We start from the raw sequence: 20,159 nt of genomic DNA, 5'->3' as shown, positions 1-20,159 counted from the left end.
TATATAACTCAAAGGGTATCACGTAGCATCAGATGGCTTTATCTTTCACGAAATGGTATCTACCCATTACCTGCAAAGAACAGAAAATGAGAATAATTTTTTAAAGGGTATGTGGTATACATCCATCTCTATATATCTAACTCTGTTTTCCCTGGAGGACTCATAAAATCATAAAAGCTCAGTGTTAGAGAGTCTTAAAGCCCTTCTAATCCAGCATTCCTCCTGACAGTTACATTCTTCTCCAGATAACCTATTGTGATTTCTCTTTGAATGATGCTGGTGACAACTCCTTCGTACCCTGTTTCACAGTTGCTATAATCTATTTTCTTGTAAGTGATAGTGAAACATGAGTACATGTCTTTGAATAAAAAGACTAGGGTTCCTATTTTCACAGTGGCACTTAATCTGCCTTTGTGGGCTTTGGCAAAACACTTCGCTGCTCTGAACTTACTGGACCATCTGTAAAATGGGAATAATAACTTCACTTTAGAGAGAGGGTTGTGAAAATAGATTCAGCTACAAGGTCTGAAATATCTAATACCTCACAAGTGTGAAATCTCATCTATACTGATCAGTCTCCTCAGGACACATTGCACTGAAGTTCTTAACTACAACGATCTGAACACAAGCTTTGTGAAGGGAATACTGCATGCATTTGTTTCTAATTCTCAAAAGTGCCCTTTCACTTAAGTATGAAGATTTTCCCCTGTTTTTCTTCCAGAAGGTTTATAGTTTCAGGTCTTATGTTTAATTCTTTAATCCAGTTTGGGTTAATGTTTGTATATGATGTAAGATGAGGGTCCAATTTCATTCTTTTGCAGGTAGATCTTGTTTTCCCAATACCCTTTATCGAAGAGACTATCCTTCCCCCATTGTGTAAATCTGGCACCCTTGATGAAGATCGTTTGATCATCTGTATGCAGGTTTGCTTCTGGGCTATGACGTTCCATTCGTTAGCATATCTGTTTTTTTTTTTTTCAACGTTTTTTTAAATTTATTTTTGGGACAGAGAGAGACAGAGCATGAACGGGGGAGGGGCAGAGAGAGAGGGAGACACAGAATCGGAAACAGGCTCCAGGCTCCGAGCCATCAGCCCAGAGCCTGACGCGGGGCTTGAACTCACGGACCGTGAGATCGTGACCTGGCTGAAGTCGGACGCTTAACCGACTGCGCCACCCAGGCGCCCCTAGCATATCTGTTTTTTATGCCACTATAGTACTTTATTAATTGCTATAGCTTCATCAGAAGTTTTAAAATCAAGAAACGTGAGCCCACCAGCTTTGCTCTTCCTTCTCAAGATTGTTTTTGGCTATTTGGGGTCCTTTGTGGTTCCATGTGAATTATGCTATTATATTTTCTATTTCTGTAAAAAAAAAAAATGCCATTGGGACTTTGATGGGAATCACATTGAATCACTTTGGGTAGAATGGACATTTTAACAGTATCAGGTCTTCCCATCCATGAACATGGGGTGTCTTTCCACTTATATTTGTGTCTTTTTAAATTTCTTTCAACAATGTTTTATAGTCTTCAGTGTGTAGGCCTTTTGCTTCCTTGCTTAATTCCTTTTTTCGTGTGTTTATTTACTTTTAAGACAGTGCAAGTGGGGGAGGGGCAGAGAGAGGGGGAAGGAGGATCCAAAGTGGGCTCTGTGCTGACAGCAGTGGGACTATGTGGGGCTTGAACTCATCAACTGTGAGATCATGACCTGAGCTGAAGTCGGACGCTTAACCAACTGAGCCACCCAGGTACCCTGCTTCCTTGTTTTATTCCCAAGTGTTTCTTTCTTTTCTTTCTTTCTTTCTTTCTTTTCTTCTTTCTTTCTTTCTTTCTTTCTTTCTTTCTTTCTTTCTTTCTTTCTTTCTTTCTTTCTTTCCTCTCTCTCTCTCTCTCTCTCTCTCTCTCTCTTTCTTTCGGAGAGAGAGAGGGCAGGGGAGGGGCAGAGAGAGAGGGAGACAGAATCCAAAGAAGGCTCTGTGCCATCAGCACAGAGTCCAATGGGGGCCTGAACTCACAAACCATGAGATCATGCTCTGAGCTGAAGTCGGGAGCTTAACTGACTGAGCCACCCAGGTGCCCCTGTTTTATTCTTTTTTAAGCTAGACTAATATTATCTCTTTCATGATGGCATAATCTTTACATACAGAAAACCCTCAAGATTTCACACAAAAAACTGTTAGAATTAACAAATGAATTCAGCAGAGCTGCAGGATACAGAATCAATCGGTTGCATTTCAGGGCGCCTGGGTGGCTCAGTCAATTAAGCATTGGACTTCAGCCCAGGTCATGATCTCACAGTTCATGAGTTCAAGGCCTGCATGGGGCTCTAAGCTGTCAGCATAGAGCCTGCTTTGGATCCTCTGTCTCCCCCCCCCCCCCCAACCGCCCTAGCCCCGCGCTCTCTCTGCCCTTCTCCTGCTTGCACTCTCTCTCTCAAAAATAATAAATTATTTTTATTTTTTTATTTTATTTTTTTATTTTATTTTATTTTTTTAAAATTTTTTTTTTTCAACGTTTATTTATTTTTGGGACAGAGAGAGACAGAGCATGAACGGGGGAGGGGCAGAGAGAGAGGGAGACACAGAATCGGAAACAGGCTCCAGGCTCTGAGCCATCAGCCCAGAGCCTGACGCGGGGCTCGAACTCACGGACCACGAGATCGTGACCTGGCTGAAGTCGGACGCTTAACCGACTGCGCCACCCAGGCGCCCCAAAAATAATAAATTTTTAAAAAAATTTTTAAAAATCAAAAAAAATCAGTTGCATTTCTATACCCTGACAACAATCTAAAAGAGGTCATTTTTTTATCCACTCTGACTTTGTTTTTTAATGAGTGTATTTAGACCACTGACATTTAAAGTGGTTATTGATACAGTTGTATGGATATCTACCACATGCATTGCTGTTTTTTACTCCTTGCGCTTGATTTTTGTTCCTATTTTTGGCTTCAATTGCCTCGGCCTTTTCTGGTTTTAACTGAGCATTTTATACAATTCCATTTTCTCTGCTGTCTCAAGCAGATCAATTACATTTCTTTTTTTTAGTTAAGCGGTTGCCCTAGAATTTACCACACACATGTCCAAATGACCCAAATCCACTTTCAAATAACACTGTGCTGCTTCATTAGTGGTGCAGGTACCTCATAATAGTTTTCCTACTGCCTTCCCTTACAACATTTCATCATTCATATCACTTATTTATAAGCTATAATCACTGAATACATTGCTGCTGTCTTTATTTTGATCAACTGTTATTAGATAAATTAAGAATAAGAAAAACACAAGATTTATATTACCTTCATTAATTTCTTCTCTAATGCCCTCCCTTTCTTTCTGTCGACCTGAGTTCCTGACCTGTAACTTTTTACTTCTTTAGGAAGAACTTATTCTAACATTTCTTGTAAGGCAGTTCTACTGGCAGAAAACTCCTTCAATTTTTTGTTTGAAAAAATGACTACTTCTCCTTCGTTTTTTACAAAAGCTTACTAAGTTAGGATTCACTTTTATAAAAGTATATCAGCAAATATTAAAATGTTATACTTGCTATTTTAATACTATGATACAAACACAAGACACAAAATATCCAGTATTAAATACTGATCTCCTTTGCCTGACTCTTTTTAAATACTGAGTATTTTATATTTTATAAAGGAATTTTTAGAGTTTAGCCAATACTTACATCATGTATTATTGTTCCTCACCAAAATCTTCATGAAATCTAAGAAGTTGGTATTAAAGTAGCTATTTTTTTTTTTCTTCTTGAATATTCTAAATGCCAGTTTAGATCAGCATTCAGATTTCCAGGGCATCAAAGATATACTAATACAGGACACACGAACATTTTTTGGCACATTTAAGTTTGTTTTCAGTATGACAGAAATGCCTTCAACTTTCAGATAATGGGGAAGAAACATCCTAAGCAAATATAAAAGATTGGTGGGCCAAGTTACTTCCTAGCAAAAGTAATACATCACTTCAATCAATTTTTACACTAAATTCTTAAAAGCATTTGAAAAACACTGTGTCTTCTAATTGTTGATGCACTCATGTGGTGGAAGATTAGACAAGTAATAGAAATCTTTGTTTTCAAGTAAGTGGTCTTAATTTTTCGTCTTAGAGAAGTTTAAAGCAGCTTATCATAAACATATGCAAACTATCAATTTTTGTGGCTTTCAGGTACAGTCCAACACTTGGTTCATACAGAGTGTATGAGAAGAGGTTCTGATTCGGGAAAGGCAGAAAACAGATTATCCTATCCGACGCAGACTGTTTATCTACATGTTAAGTACACGGGGATGTGCTATAGTACTCCAGGACTATGCTTCCTGTTTTGAAGACGGTGAGACACAGGTGGCACGCACGGGAGGGCATGGGAAGTTGGAACCTGGGGCCTTACCACCGTGTTGGGGCTTCAGAAGGGAAATCTCACAAGGCGTACCCAAAAGGAGGACTAAAACACCTTCTTCCAATGTTAATTTAGCCCCTGTTGAAGACCTAGGCTCAGTGCTGGAGGCTCTGATGCAACGCTTTTTCGTCTTCAAAGAGTTACAAATGCAGGCTCTTGTTCCGAGGTGCTGCGGACCAGTGGATTTATTTATCCACCACGTGTATGCCACTTAACCTCTTCGTGTCAGTTTCCTCCACGGCAGGACGGAAGTAAAAAGAGCATCTCTTGCGTAATTTGGTCAGAATGAAACGCTTCACGTACAGACGCGAGGGTGCTGCCTGGCATTCAGCGAGGCGCCCAAGAAATGCCAAGTGCTGCCCTTATCAGTCCTGTTCACCCGGCAAGATTCCAACGTTTGGATGAGAGAGGGCGATTGAAAAACACTGAGCTCCAGTGCCTGTGGCGCTCTCGGGGAGATGCACCACAAATCCAAGATCCCCAGTGGTCTCAGACCGAGACGCGCTTTCTAAACAGAGAAGAACAACGCGCCTGGCCTGGCCTGTTCCAGACGCGCGGCGCGGGGCCGCCCAGGACTTCGGTGCCAGGCTTTCCGGAGCGCAGCGCGCCGGGCCGGGGGCCGGGGTCCGGGGAAGGAAGCAGGGGAAGAGGAAGTTCACTGGGCGCGGCAGCAGGCGGGCGGGGCCAAGAGCCGGGACCGTGCAGGCGGGCGGGGCGCAGTTGGGGAGCTCGGCTCCGCAGGGGCGGGGCGCGGCGGAGTCGTGGGCGGGCCGGCAGTGCCGCGAGCTCGGCTGCAGGGACCGGCGGGGACGTCGCCTGCTCCGAGCTCAGCCGAGCGAGAGGACTTTGCGAGCCATGCTCGCGGCTGTGGGCTCCCTGGCGGCCGCCGTCTGGGCAGTGCTGCATCTGCGCACGGTCCTGCTGGGTGCCGTCGCCTTTCTGTTCTTTGCTGATTTCCTCAAAAGACGGCGCCCCAAGAACTACCCGCCGGGCCCCGTACCCCTGCCCTTCGTGGGCAACTTCTTCCATCTGGACTTTGAGCGGTCGCACCTGCAGCTTCAGCGGGTAGGAGCGGGTGAAGGTGCCCTGACCCTGACCTGCGGGACAGGGGCCGTCCCGGGGATCGAGGGCGGGAGGCTGGGGGGCTGTGCAGCTAATGCAGGGACCCTGGTAAACCCTGCTTTGAGCCCCGGTTTCCCAATGGTCAGCTGGCATGATTACACCTGCCCTTTCTAGAAGTGAAATAATAGTCACTGTTTACTATTAAAGTATGCCAGACTTGCTACATTCTTTATTGTGTATCTTGTGAAATGTTACTGGAACAGCGTATTTAGCATATGATCACTTTGTCCTCTTTAATATTTTTATCGTTGGGGGAAAAAAAAACGCTGTACTTACCTTCTTTGAGGCTGTATTTACTGAGTGTAAAATGGTGACAGTACTACCTAAATCCTCACCACTTTTCAATAACTGAGCCCCTCGCTTTCAATCTCTTCTCCCTGCGATCTGCTGTCACTAAAGTAATCGTTGTAAAATGTCATCCCTCGGCTTAAATTTTCTTAGTGCTTCCCACTGCTTTCCAGAGTGAGGACTTATCTGGGAGCCCCTTGGAACTCTTTCTGACTAAGCCTCTTTCCACCTTTTTATAATCCTATCCCGCCAGGGCTCCTTAACTCTGGCTCCTCTGATTTACGTAAAATTCCCTCCAACATCCAAACTTCTCCCAAGAATCCTCAGCTGGTTTCCTACCACTCAGCACAGGCACCTACCTGAATGACAACACTGTGATAGGTGGTTGTGAAGGTTAAATAAAAACAATGGTCAGACATGGCTTTTACTAGGTGCACAGTATTAGTCCCCTTTCCCTCGACATGCCTGGAGCACTTTAAACACATGTCTATACTCAAGTACAGAGGGAGAAGGTTTTATCACTTTCTTGGAGAAACGCCCAGTTGGTAACACTAAGTGACAGCATTAGTCACAGAATTTTAAAGCGAGGCTCCTAAACCTATACCCGTGTTTAAGAAATGTGTTGTTCAATTTCCAAGCATTTGGAAATTCTCCTGCTTGCTTTCTGTTAATGATTTTTCAGTTTGTTGCCATTATAGTGAAAGGACATAGTTTGTCTAATTTCAGGTCTTTTAAATTTGTTAAAGTTGGTTTAATGACCCAAGATACAGTCCCATGCATGCTTGAAAAAAAAAAAAAGTATTCTACAATTTTGGGGATAAGTGTTCTGTATATATCAATTAGATATCATTGGATGATCCTGTTTATTTCTTCTACACCCTGACCTCTTATCTACCAACTCTATTAATCACTACAAGAAGCATGTTGAAGTCTCCAACTCTAACTGAAGGTTTGTCTATTTTCCAATTCCATTCTGGTAGTTTTTCCTTTATGTATTTGCCATTTCTGTTATTTGGTGCATACACATTAAAATTATTATATCATCTTAGTGAATTGACTCTTTTGTTATTATGTAATATCCCTCCTTATGTCTGGTGATTTTTATTGCCCGAACTTTAGCTGATATGATGTGACCACACCAGCTATCTGCTGATGTTATTTGCATGGTATATGCTTCTTCATACTTTCACTTTTAACCTGTTTGTATCATTATATTTGAAATCAGTTTCTTGTAGACAGCATATAGGTGGGTCATTTTTTTTTTTTTTCATTTTGCCAGTCTCTGTGTTTTAATTGGTGGGTTTAGATCATTTTATTTATTTTCTATTTTTCCCCTCTGTTTTTTATTCCCCTATTTATTATTTTTCTGTTTTCCTGTGGGTCACTTGAACATTTTTTTTTTAGAATTCCATTTTATTTATTGTGCTTTTCAGTATATCTCTTTGCATTGTGTTTAAGTGGCTACCTAAGGATTATAATAGGCACATATAGCTTATTGTCATCTACTAGTGTCAATATTTTGCCACTTCAAGTTCAATGTGGATACCTTACAAATGTTAGATCCTTTTATCCTCCCCGCTTTACACTATTATTGTCTTAAATATGATCTCTCTATGGGGCGCCTGGGTGGCTCAGTCGGTTGAGCGTCCAACTTCCGCTCAGGTCATGATCTCACGGTTTGTGAGTTCGAGCCCCGCCTTGGGCTCTGTGCTGACAGCTCAGAGCCTGGAGCCTGCTTCAGATTCTGTCTCCTTCTCTTTCTACCCCTCCCCACTTGTGCTCTGTCTCTGTGCCTCTCAAAAATAAATAAATGTAAGAAAAATTTTTTTTAAATATTATCTCTTTATATATTGAAAACCACATCAGACAATATTACAAACTTGCTTTTAACTGTTAAGCACATTTACTCATTTATTTACCCTTATTTTGCTGTTTCTTTATTCACAGTTTTCCAAATTTCTACCAATATCATTTCTTTTCTACCTGAGGAACTTTCTTTAGTCCTTCTTTTAGAGTCAGTCTGCTGGCAAAAAACTTCTCTTAACTTCGGCTTACCTAAAAAATGTCTTTATTTCACTTTCGTTTCTGAAGTATATTTTCATTTAATATAGAATCCTAGGTTAACAGTTTCTTTCATTCAACATTTTAAAATGTTGTTCCACTTCTTTCTGGCCTCTGTGGTTTCTAGTGAGAAACCACATTTGAATTGCTGTTCCCCATAAGTAATCAGTTGTTTCTCTCTGCTGCTGTCGAGAAGTCGTTTTGCTTTTAGTTTTCAGAGATTTGATTATGGTAGGTCGTGGTGTTGATTTCTTTGGGTTTATTGGGTTCTTGGATCTGTAGGTTGATCTCTTACCAAAGCCGGGAAGTTTTCAGCCATTGTTTCTTCAATATTTTTTCAATTCCACAGTCTTTTTCCTTCCTTTCTGGGACTCTTGGACACTGATGGTGCAAATGTTAGATCTTTTGTTATTCTAACGTAGGTCCCTGAGGCTCAGTTTTTGTTCTTTTCAATCTATTTTCTCTGTGTTGTCCTGACTGTATACAGTCTGTTGATCTTCTCAAGTTTCACTGGTTCTTTTTTTGTGATTACCCTTCTACCATTGATTTGCTCTCCTGAGTTTTTGTTTAGATAGTTGCATTTTTAAGTTTTAATTTTTCCCTTTGGTTCTTATACCTATCTTTTATTTCTTTGGTAAGATTTTCTATTTAAAATTTTTGAGAGTATTTGTAATTGTTAAAACATATTATAGCAGCTTTAAACACTTAACGCTATAAAGTTAAAACGCTTCTGTCCTGGGGCACCTGGGTGGCTCAGTCAGTTAAGCGTCCCACTCTTGATTTCGGCTCAGGTCATGATCTCAGGGTTTGTGAGTTTGAGCAGCACATCAGGCTCTGCCCTGACAGTGCAGAGCCTGCTTGGGATTCTCCACCACCATCCCCACCCCTCTACCATTCAGGCTGTCTCTGTCTCTCTCCAAATAAAAAAATAAATAAACAAACTTTAAAAAAAACCGCTTCTGTCCTATTAGGCTAGCCTTTTTCTGAAACTTTGGCTAGAGAAAGCAAGCCTTTCTTGGAGTTATTTTTGTCTGTGCCAATTAGTGTCATGAATACTAGGAGGAGTAAAATGGAATGCCTTTACTCAATCTTGTATGAAATCATAAATTTGATATGTGCCTCTGGTTTACTACTAAGATAGATGTGATTAGAAAGGGTAAATGATTTGTCTGTCATAAAACTGGCTAGTGATGAAACCGAGGCTAGGATCTTATCCATGGCCCGATGTTTTTTCATCAGAACTATTAAATTTTACTGCATAGGGTTTGCATTTTTTATGTATTTGGTTGTAAAACAAATGGAGTCAAATGGTGTATTTAGTTATAACTAAATTTACATTCTAGCAGTTCGGAAACATTAAGTACCAACTATTTGCTAGATCCTGTATGAGGACTTATCTGTTCATTTTCATTTACTCTTCACAAAAGACACACAGGTTCGTCATTAGCTGGTGCAGTTTCCACTTTGCCACTGAGGAAAGTGGCTGCAAATAATAAAGTTGTCTGCTTGAGTTATTCAGCATAGATGACAGCAAAACGAGCACTTCAATCCAGAACTGTTTGACACTTACACCTATTCTGTACTTGGGCTACTTGACTTTTCATGACAGTGAAAGGATGACTGATTTATTCATGGATTCATTTATCGAACACACGTTTATGAAGCGCTTACCGTATGACGGGCACAGCACAAAACAGTATATGATGCAATGTGTGGTGTAGACTCTTGGTAACCAAATGAAGTATCAAGAGATGGGATCCCTGGGAATGGGAAACCCTAGAGAAAACGTCGTGTAGAATGTTGGAATAAATTGAGCTGAGCATTAAATGGATGTTAGGCAAGTGGCCACGTGGAGTTCAGGGAACAGGAGATTTTAAATGGGACAAAGTGGCGTGAGCTAAAACACAGCAACAGCACCGTGAAGAAACTAGCCTGTTTAAATGGTACGATGGGAACTTTCCTTGTATTTTTCCCCCTATATTTTAAAACTTTCTCTATCATGGCTATATGGCCAATTAGAGGAGCATTTATCCAAATAAGAGAAAAGCTTATTGTACTAAAGTGGGAAAATGGTAGATAAGGTGGATAAATGTATTAGGTAGGGTACACATTGAGCTGCTTATAACAGAGACCCCAAAATACAGTGGTGTAAAAAAAGATTGAAATTTACCTCTCTCCCACAAATGAGTTCAGATGTAGGCAGGAAGCCCGGGATAGGGAGACTGCTTTCTATACCTCAAGACGATCCAGAAACTTCATTTCCTTCTTTGTTGTGCTCTGGTCCTGTAACCCCACTGTGTGTAAGTTCTGGTCCACGGGAAGGGGAACGGGGTAGGTAGTGAGCAAGCAGTTTTCATTTAAGGATGAGACCCGGACAACGCGCATGTCACCACTACTCATGTCCCACTGGCTACACCTGGAGAAGCTGGGGAATGTGGTTTTTGATTGGAAAGTCATGTGGCTAGTTAACACTTAGTGCCATCACTCACAAAAAGAGAGTATCTTCATCCTTTCATTTAACTATTTTTATTTTGCAAGAAAGAGACAGCATACACATGAGTGAGAGAGGGGGAGAGAGAGAGAGCATCCCAAACAGATAGTGCAGAGCCTGATGTGGGGCTCAAACTCCTGAACTGTGAGAGCATGACCTGAGCCAAAACCGAAAGTCGGACACAGACTGAGCCACCCAGAACCTCTCTAGAGCCCAAACTTTATGCCCACAAGCTAGGTGCTAAATCTCTGTGCCTACTTTTCTGAATGCTGAAAATGCGTTCTAGGATTGTTATAAGAACCAGATAACTTCATGAATATCAACTTGTTGCCAAAGTGCCGAGCACATAGTTGATACTCATTTCCACGTCTACCACTATTCCCCTTTAGAAGTTTAAAGCAAGAAATTCAAGGAGAGCCAGTGCTGTTGCATCCCAGGCATCCCTTGTCTGCCTAGTGGCTGGATGAGCTCCACTATTCCACTCTCTGGCCTCTTCCTCATTCCGTTGTCAATATCGTATCAGAATGCCTTTGCTAAAATATACTCCCAGATAGATCAATAACAACAAGTAATTGTGTTATTAATATTAGTATTGTGGCTACTAATCACAACAATCCTAAAGATGGGAACCCGCAATATCCCCCATTTTATACATTTGGAAATTGAGATACAGAGAAGTTAGATAACTTGCCACCAAATCACACAGTGAGTGTGATTTGTAAGTGGGTTCAAACAGATTTGTATGACTTCACAATCCAAACTCTTAAACACTCATTTACATTACGTCTCCTATTCAAACATCTTTGGCCTCCTAATTACAAGCAAAACTAGATCCAAACTATTTCAGCTGGCATGAAGGCTGTCCTCAATCTATCTCGGATTGCCTTGCCCAGCCTTGTTTCCTATCTCCTTACTCAAGTGAGGAGATACTTTTCCCAGGAAACCTGTCCTGGTGCCTGGTTCCCTTTATGCGCTTCCTTACTTTCCCTCGTCAAATGATTTCTTGTACAGAATAGTAAAAATAAGAACTGATTATTTTTCCATATGTTTCATTAGACTGGGAAGTGCTTTAAGTTAAGGACTCATTGTATCCCCAGCCCTTGGCCTTGACCTACCACATGGTCAGTGCTCTTTAATGAACCCTGCATTCCAGTCAAACCACATCACCTACTTGTCCCTGAACACCTCCATTTTCCTACCTTGTATTTGCGTATCCTGTTCCCACATTACATGTCCTTTTGCTGGCAGCTTTTGTTTAAGATCTAGTTGAAATACCATCCCCTTTTAGAGGTTTTCTTTTTTTTTTTTTAATTTTTTTTTTTTTAACGTTTATTTATTTTTGAGACAGAGAGAGACAGAGCATGAACGGGGGAGGGTCAGAGAGAGGGAGACACAGAATCTGAAACAGGCTCCAGGCTCTGAGCTGTCAGCACAGAGCCCGACGCGGGGCTCGAACTCACGGACCGTGAGATCATGACCTGAGCCGAAGTCGGCCGCTTAACCGACTGAGCCACCCAGGCGCCCCTTAGAGGTTTTCTAATACATCTGGGGTGGAAATTCATTTCTTCTTTCAATGGCTTCATGTTCCTTTCTACCAGCACTATAGCATATATCACTTCTGCTGTGCGTTAGTGTTTTCTGCAGTCAGCATTGCTCAAGAGACTTTGATGCTGTAGGAAAACACCGAATCGTATTGACCTTTGTACCACCCCATGTGTTATAACATAACAATGTCACGAGGTGCCTGGCAACTCTTAAGCATTTTATAAAAATGTATAGAACCGAACTTGAATTTGCTTGCCACAGACTGTTCTCAGAAGCCTAGCACAGCCCCCAAGAACTACCTGTGATGCCAATATTCTTAGCAGGGGCTCATGGGCCCCAAGGGACTGGTGAACCCCTGACACTACATGCATGACTGTGCTCATGTGTACAGGAGTTTACTGGAGAGCGGATCATGCCATACACTAGATTTTCAAAGGACTCTGTGATTCAAAAAAGAGTAAGAACCATTGTTAACGATGGTTTATTCCTAATTTCATTAGGTCTGTTTTTCTTTTTCCTGTCCTTCTTCCCCCTCCTCTCTGCCTCCCCCTCCCCCTCTTTTTCTCCTCCTTCTTCTTCTTTGCTTTATTGGATAGAAATAATTGTGGGGGTGCCTAGGTGTCTCAGTCGGTTCAGCATCTGACTTCAGCTCAGGTCATGATCTCATAGTTCGTGAGTTCAAGCCCTGCGTCGGGCTCTGTGCTGACAGCTTGGAGCCTGGAGCCTGCTTTGGATTCCGTGTCTGCCTCTCTCTGCTCCTCCCCACTCACACTCTGTCTCTCTGTCTGTCTGTCTCTCTCTGTCTCTCAAAAATAATCAAACATTTTTTAAAAGTTGAAAAAAATACAATACTGTACATATTGGGGAAAAGATGATAAATCTTAGTAACATATAGAAACAACGTGCATTTTAGGGGGCTTATTTGAATGATACGTGCACACACACAGCTCAGTGCTGGTCAGAGTTTGGGGGAGCACACCCTCTCACCTGCTGCCCATGGAGTGAGAATAGCTACACTTTTCCTCTCTTTGTGTCTTTGTTATGTTGGCTCTTGAGTTTAAGAACTGAGATGAGGTGGAATCTCTCCCAGTTGTCTCTTGGTAATCATAGTTCACGCACTTGTCTCACTAAACCCCCCCCCCCTTCTAATTTTTCATTATTCTAAACATTTATTTCGCTCCACCTTATTATGTAAGCACTTAATCCCACATTTGGGGTTTTTAATCCTTTGTATCAAATTCCCTCTTATTACTTTTGTTCACCTTTTATAGCTCCCACATTAATTCTTTTCTTATTTTTCTATTTTCCTTTCTGATATTAAGCCTATTTTAGCCTCCGGAATCATCCTACTTTTAACCTCTTTTGTTCTCTTACTCATTTGAGTAATGACTTGGTTATTGTTGTACATTCGACAGTACGGTCTACCTTACAAAGTCTTTTCAGATGCCCGGTGGGTCATACACTTAAATCCATGTAAAGCGATCAGCATAGTGCCCAGCCCAGTGCATGTAGGAACTGTTAGGCATCACCATAGTCAACAGGCTCAGGGAGGTCATTTGACCTGTGTTTACACAGCTGAATATGCCATGAGAGTTTTTTTTCAATTTTTTTTTTGTTTATTTTTTTTAATGTTTATTTGTTTTTGAAGGAGAGAGACACAGCGTGAGTGGGGGAGGGTCAGTGACACAGAATCCAAAGCAGGCTGCAGGCTCCAGGCTCCAGGCTGTCAGCACAGAGCCCGATGCAGGACTCGAACTCACAAGCTGTGAGATCATGACCTGAGCGGAAGTCGGATGCCCTACCGACTGAGCCACCCAGGCGCCCCACCGTGAAAGTTTCTGATGCAGTTCTTTTGGACTCATACGTGGGCGGAGAGCTGATAGAGCAGAAACTCTGAAGTCGTTCAGTTCAGCAAATACTAATGGAGTGCTCTGTTCCTTCCAAGTACAAGCTGAGATTCTAGGTTGTACGTGCACTTTGTCAGGAGTCATTTAGCTTAATCCGAGATTTTCACCCATTCCAAAAACATCTTTTCTGAATAGAATAAATTAGTCAAGAAATCTTTCTCATAAAGACTAAGAAGTTCATCGAGGCAGTCAGCAAGATGAAACAAAAAAGATTTTGCTTGATTTTTATGGGCCCTTTCCTGCTATGTCTTAGAGACAAAGATGTGTACTTTAGAGGCAGATGAATTTGAGAGGGAATCTCGGCTTTACTCTTTCCAGGGAGATAGGAGCTAGACAGGAACAAAGACTGATGGAAGGCTCTGGGCTGAGAGAACAAGGGAAGATTGAGTTCAGGCTTGGTTTTTAATGTGGGGGCAGGGAGGCGGAATGAGGCTGGTGTAGTCTGTTGTATTTGCTCTGAGCAGGGTGGTGGGGTCTTAGGCGCTAAGGGTGACAAGGGGGAGCATGCGTGCATGGAGACTGAGAAGGAGGGGACACAGACACTGGGAGGAAATGGGGCCCTTGTGTTTGGTACCACTGCCTGCAACTAGCCACAACCCCGGGTGGACAAGAGGCAGGCGTAGGGTCTACTCAGAGTCGTCTCTTGAAGGAACAAGTCAGGAACCACCTTGATTAGTAGCCATTCGTTCTCATCCAGCCCACGTCTGTACACACCACACAGCCTTCCATTCTCTCCCTGACTTCTTCCCTCTTTCTCTCCCTCCCACTGAACTCTAAGGGCCTGGTGGCTTCTCAGGTTCAAGTCTTTGTCCTCAGATCTTCCCTAACGCCTGGAAAATTCCCTTCATCACTCAATAGCTTTGTCATCTCGGTGACATTACTTCCTCGACGACTCCTTTTTCCTTTTCTGAAAGACAAGGAAAATCATTAATGCCACAGGGTGGCTGGCTGCGAGATCGAATGAGGTAAACAGAGAAAGGGGCCTAATATGGCCCCCAGCGTCCATGTGCCCTCCTCCAGCACATCCCCGTGTGCGCTCGTCCTCTCTGTTGCCATGAGCGTGTGTCTTCATCCCTTTGCACACAGAGCCCGTTTGTTCCTCAGGGACTCAAGCGGCTGTGCGCCAGGTACCAGAAAACAAAGTGCCTTTCACACTGTTGCTCTCATTCTTCTTCACAGAACCCTTTAAGGGAGGAACACTTTTTCCTTTTTATAGCTGAGGCTCAAAAACCGTGAAGCAACTTTCCCAAGAGCCACAGCTAGCCAACTATAGAGCTAAGATGCCCACATAGCTCCGGAACTAGAGTGCTTTTCCACACAGCTGGCCTCAGCCCTGTCATGAATTTTCAGTTGTCTAGCACGTGTTGAGGAAGGGGACATTCTCTTCCAGTTAAACTCTTATGATTTACTGAGAAGTCCATGCTTGCAACCCAGAGTTACACTAAGCATATCAGCTTTTTTTTTTTTTTTTTTGTGAGTCACATGTTCTGAATTCTCCCCCCTCCCTCACTAGACTCTAAGGTGCTCGAGGTTAGAGACCTTGTTTGTTTTATTCTAGTTACATATTCCTGTCTTGTTCTTGGGACAGTATTGGATGCTCACTCAATTTGTGTAGGTTGAATATATGAATGAATGTTTATAAGGTATAGAAGCACATCCTGGAGCGATTTTAATCCTAGTCTAGCTGAGAGGAAGAGGAAAGAGGGAGCAGAGAAGAACGTTCCCATCATACCAAGGTGCACACACAGACTCTGCTCAGTACAAGACCTTCCTCAGCGACACACAACCCCTCCATTCCTGGACACGTGGACATGTGCATAATCAGTTGTGACTATTTGACTATTTTTCAGCTTGTGGAGAAATATGGAAACATTTTTAGCCTGCAGCTCGGTGACATGTCTTTAGTTCTTATAACTGGATTGCCCTTGATCAAAGAAGTCCTTGTCGATCAGAACCAAAACTTTGTGAACCGCCCTACAACTCCTATCCGAGGACGTATCTTTAAGAACAATGGTAAGTTTCTTAACTAATGTACGGGGTGTATACTTGATATTTTATGATCTGTTAAAGGTGCCCTTGTGACTGTAATTCTCCAATACTCCCAGGGAGCTGGGCCATTATAAAGTTCCTACAATTAAAGAAAGCTGGATTCCCACATTTGCTTATTAAAGGCACCCTCTTAGGAGCGCCTGCGTGGTTCAGTCGGTTAAGCATCCAACTTTGTCTCAGGTCATGATCTCATGGTTTGTGGGTTCAAGCCCTGCATTGGGCTCTGTGCTGACAGCTCAGAGCCTGGGGCCTGCTTCAGATTCTGTGTCTCCCTCTCACTCTGCCCCTTCCCTGCTCATGCTCTGTTTCTGTCTGAAAAATAAACAAACAGATTTTTTTTTTTTTTTTTTAAAGGCACTTTAGAGAACTTGGCAGGGTCCTGTCAGGGATTTGAGAGAAGCTGTGTCTCCTGCATGAACTCACTCTGGAAGCACTGATTACTCAGTGAAAGGAGGGGAAGAGTCAATGCATTCTTGTTCTTTCTGCTTTCCATTCAAATCTCTTCCCCTGGGAAAATTCATGTGCACCGTTTCCTTCTGCTCCTTATGGAAGTCCCTCTTCTTGCCTCTAGTTCCTCCGCTTTCTTGTTAGGGCTGTGCCCCACAAGGATCTCAAGCCTTCCACTCTGTGTTGGAACAGTTTGGCATGAACACTTAAAACTGTCATTAAATAAACACAAACATTTAAAAATCTAAATGGATAACTCAAATGTATTACTCCACCAAAGCAGCCTTTTTTTTCCCCAGATGCTTTTTTTTTTTTTCAACGTTTATTTATTTTTGGGACACAGAGAGACAGAGCATGAATGGGGGGAGGGGCAGAGAGAGAGGGAGACACAGAATCAGAAACAGGCTCCAGGCTCTGAGCCATCAGCCCAGAGCCCGACGCGGGGCTCGAACTCACGGACCCGGGGCTCGAACTCACGGACCGCGAGATCGTGACCTGGCTGAAGTCGGACGCTTAACCGACTGCGCCATCCAGGCGCCCCACCCCCCAGATGCTTTTTGAAATAGTTTGTCTTTTAACGCTACCTCCACTCCATTTATTATGTGAGGCACGGTGCTAGGTACTAGCAACATGACCAGGAGTAGTGCTGACAAAATCCGTGTCCTTAGGGAATTTACATTCTATTCAGAAAGACACTATCAATGAGTGCTAATAACTTAATGCATTAGTATCATTAAGCTGGGTGCAGGATGCATTTATCAGGGGCATCTAATCTAGCCCTGGGATTCAAGGAAAGCTAATGTAAATAAATGGCAATCAATTTAACAAAGTGAAGCAGCAGTCAGGCAGAGGGAATAGAATAGGAAAAGTCCCTTAGGTGGGAAGAAGGACAGTGAACTCGAGGAACTGAAAGGTGGCCCATGTGGCAAGTATAGGGATTAAATAGAGATAATTAAAGGGAAATTCAGCTGCTGAGTGCCAGGAATTGTTCATGCAAGTTCTTGCTAAGGGTGTTGGGTTTTATGCTCAATAACAAGGGAAACTCTAGAATTATTTTTTTTTAGTGATTTTTTTCATTTTATTTTTTAAATTTATTTTTTAATATGAAATTTATTGTCAAATTGGTTTCCATACAACACCCAGTGCTCATCCCAACAGGTGCCCTCCTCAATGCCCATCACCCACCCTCCCCTCCCTCCCACCCCCCATCAACCCTTAGTTTATTCTCAGTATTTAAGAGTCTCTTATGGTTTGGTTCTCTCCCTCTCTAACTTTTTTTTTCCTTCCCCTCCCCCATGGTCTTCTGTTAAGTTTCTCAGGATCCACATAAGAGTGAAGACATGGTATCTGTCTTTCTCTGTATGACTTATTTCACTTAGCATAACCAACAGAATGGGAAAAGATATTTGCAAATGACATATTAGACAAAGGGCTAGTGTCCAAAATCTGTAAAGAACTCACTAGACTCCACACCTGAAAAACAAATAATCCAGTGAAGAAATGGGCAGAAAACATGAATAGACACTTGTCTAACGAAGACATCCAGATGGCCAACAGGCACATGAAAAGATGCGCAACGTCATTCCTCATCAGGGAAATATAAATCAAAACCACACTGAGATACTACCTCCTGCCAGTCAGAGTGGCTAAAATGAACAAATCAGGAGACTATAGATGCTGGCGAGGATGTGGAGAAACGGGAACCCTCTTGCACTGTTGGTGGGAATGCAAACTGGTGCAGCCGCTCTGGAAAACAGTATGGAGGTTCCTCAAAAAATTAAAAATAGATCTACCCTATGACCCAGCAACAGCACTGCTAGGAATTTACCCAAGGGATACAGGAGTGCTGATGCATAGGGGCACTTGTACCCCCATATTTATAGAATGGTTTCAAGTGGAGAAAGGAATCATCATGTTTACATTGTACATTTATAAAACCTATGTAGGTGGCAGTGTAGAAAATGGTATACAGGGAGCAAGAGACTATTACAGCATTTTAGCTTAGAGAAGGTACTAGCTTGGACTAGGGAGGTGGCAAGAAACGACAGTAGGTTAGGCCAGGTTAGTGGCAGTGAAGATACATAGATTTAAGGTATCCAGGGGGTAAATCCAACAAGATAGGATGACCTAAATCATGGACGATGGAAAGGAGAGTGAGGTGTTGAGGTGGACACCCAAATGTCTGCCTCATGTGGAAGAGGGCAGGTGTTTAGTTTGGCTTGAGTGGGGAATTGTATGGAGAGCATCACGAAGCCAATCATGGATACGCTGAGTTTGAAATGCTTTTAAGTCAGCAAAGTCAGGCAGACAGTTGTGTATGTCTGGAGCTCAGGGGCAGAAAGAAGTGGTCACGATCAACAGATGCCATTTAAAAGTTTAGGAGTTGATGAGATTTTCCAGGAATGGAGTATTGAGGGAGAAGAGAAGAGGTGTTAGACCTTATCTTGAAGTACTCCATTACTTCAAAATTTGATAAAAGAAGATGAACCAGCATAAGGTATGGGAAGGGAGAAAAGCTGGAGGCCATGCTGTCCTGAGCAACGCTGGAAGGGAGGGCTTCAGGAAAGAAGTGCTCCGTGCTACTGAAAGATCAAGCAAGATAACATTGAAAAGTTTCCCCAGGCTGACAAAGAGGGCTGCCTCATGGAAATGGGGGAGGCCAAAGCCAGACACTAAAAGGGGTTGCAGAACACTCTGGAGGTGAAGAAAACAAAGGAGTGTGGCCTTATCTGTGTTGGAAATCAGATGATGGTCTATTGAACACACTGAGTTGTTTCTGGGGTTTTGTTTTTGTTTTTTGTTTTTTTTGGGCGGGGGGTTGGCTCTTTGCCTTTCCATGTGCTATTTCTGCCTGGAATAGTCTTCCTTGCTTTCTTGAGTCATTCCTTCATCTTTCAAGTTCTAGCTTAGATAAGAGTCTCCTGGAAAGCCTTACCTCCTTACGGGTATAGATTTTTCTTGTCCATGGGTGCATTCTTAGTATGCAGCATAAAATTAATACTTAAATATACTTATGTGACTGGCAATCAAAGCATGGGCTTTGGAATCTAATTTGAACATCTGTTCAGCTGCTTACTAACTGTAACCTTACAAAGTTGACGTTAGCCTTTGTGCCAAGGTTTTCTATCAGCAAAATGGGAGGGCGACGTAATGATTATACCTACCTCATAGTGTTTTCTGTAAGTACCAGTGACATAATGCAGTAAAAATACCAAAGCCCCTGTAGTGCCAGCAATGCAATGCAGTAATGCTAGCCACTGTATCTACTGCTTATCCAGAGATATCTACTGTATCTCTGGATAGTTTTCAAGTGCCTCAGTGCCCTTTTCCTTCCCACCAATGCATGTTGCCATACCATTTGCCAGATATTTACATTATAGAATAAGAAAACCATAATGTTGGCTTTTTTTTTTTTTCCTTCCAGGATTGATCATGTCCAATGGCCAGACTTGGAAGGAGCAAAGAAGGTTCACCTTGGCAACACTCAAGAACTTTGGTCTAGGAAAGAAGAGCTTAGAGGAATGCATTCAGGAGGAGGCCCGTAACCTCATCCAAGCGATAAAAGAGGAGAATGGTGAGTGTTTCCTAGGACAGATGCAGGAGATTGTGACTCATTCATTCATTGAACAGATGCTTATTAAGTGCCTTACATACCTAACCTGTGCCCAGCATTGTGCCAGGCACTGAGCATATTGCAGTGAACAGCTAACCATGACCTTGCCTTCATAGAACTCTAGGATTAAGTGCAGGAAGATTAATATTAAACACATTACCGGTTTTAAACCCTGGTCATCAGCTTGCCTTCCCAAGTATTGACCATTTGCTATATGTCAGACCCTAAGTAG

The 20,159-nt window shown here is 42.5% G+C and overlaps 1 protein-coding gene across 1 annotated transcript in view; it reads left to right on the top strand.

Annotated features, from left to right (window-relative positions):
- Positions 1-5,184: 5,184 nt before the first annotated feature.
- LOC122480573 (cytochrome P450 2J2) overlaps positions 5,185-20,159 on the top strand; it is a 30,271-nt gene continuing 15,296 nt past the window's right edge. Inside the window, exons 1-3 of the mRNA XM_043575122.1 lie at positions 5,185-5,469; positions 15,669-15,831; positions 19,739-19,888. Coding sequence (XP_043431057.1) covers positions 5,260-5,469; positions 15,669-15,831; positions 19,739-19,888 — 523 coding nt within the window. The 5' untranslated portion in view covers positions 5,185-5,259. The remainder of the gene's footprint in view (positions 5,470-15,668; positions 15,832-19,738; positions 19,889-20,159) is intronic.

This window comes from Prionailurus bengalensis, chromosome C1, assembly GCF_016509475.1.
Source record: "Prionailurus bengalensis isolate Pbe53 chromosome C1, Fcat_Pben_1.1_paternal_pri, whole genome shotgun sequence".
Taxonomy (NCBI): Eukaryota; Metazoa; Chordata; class Mammalia; order Carnivora; family Felidae; genus Prionailurus; species Prionailurus bengalensis.
This window is presented reverse-complemented; position numbering and strand designations above follow the sequence as displayed.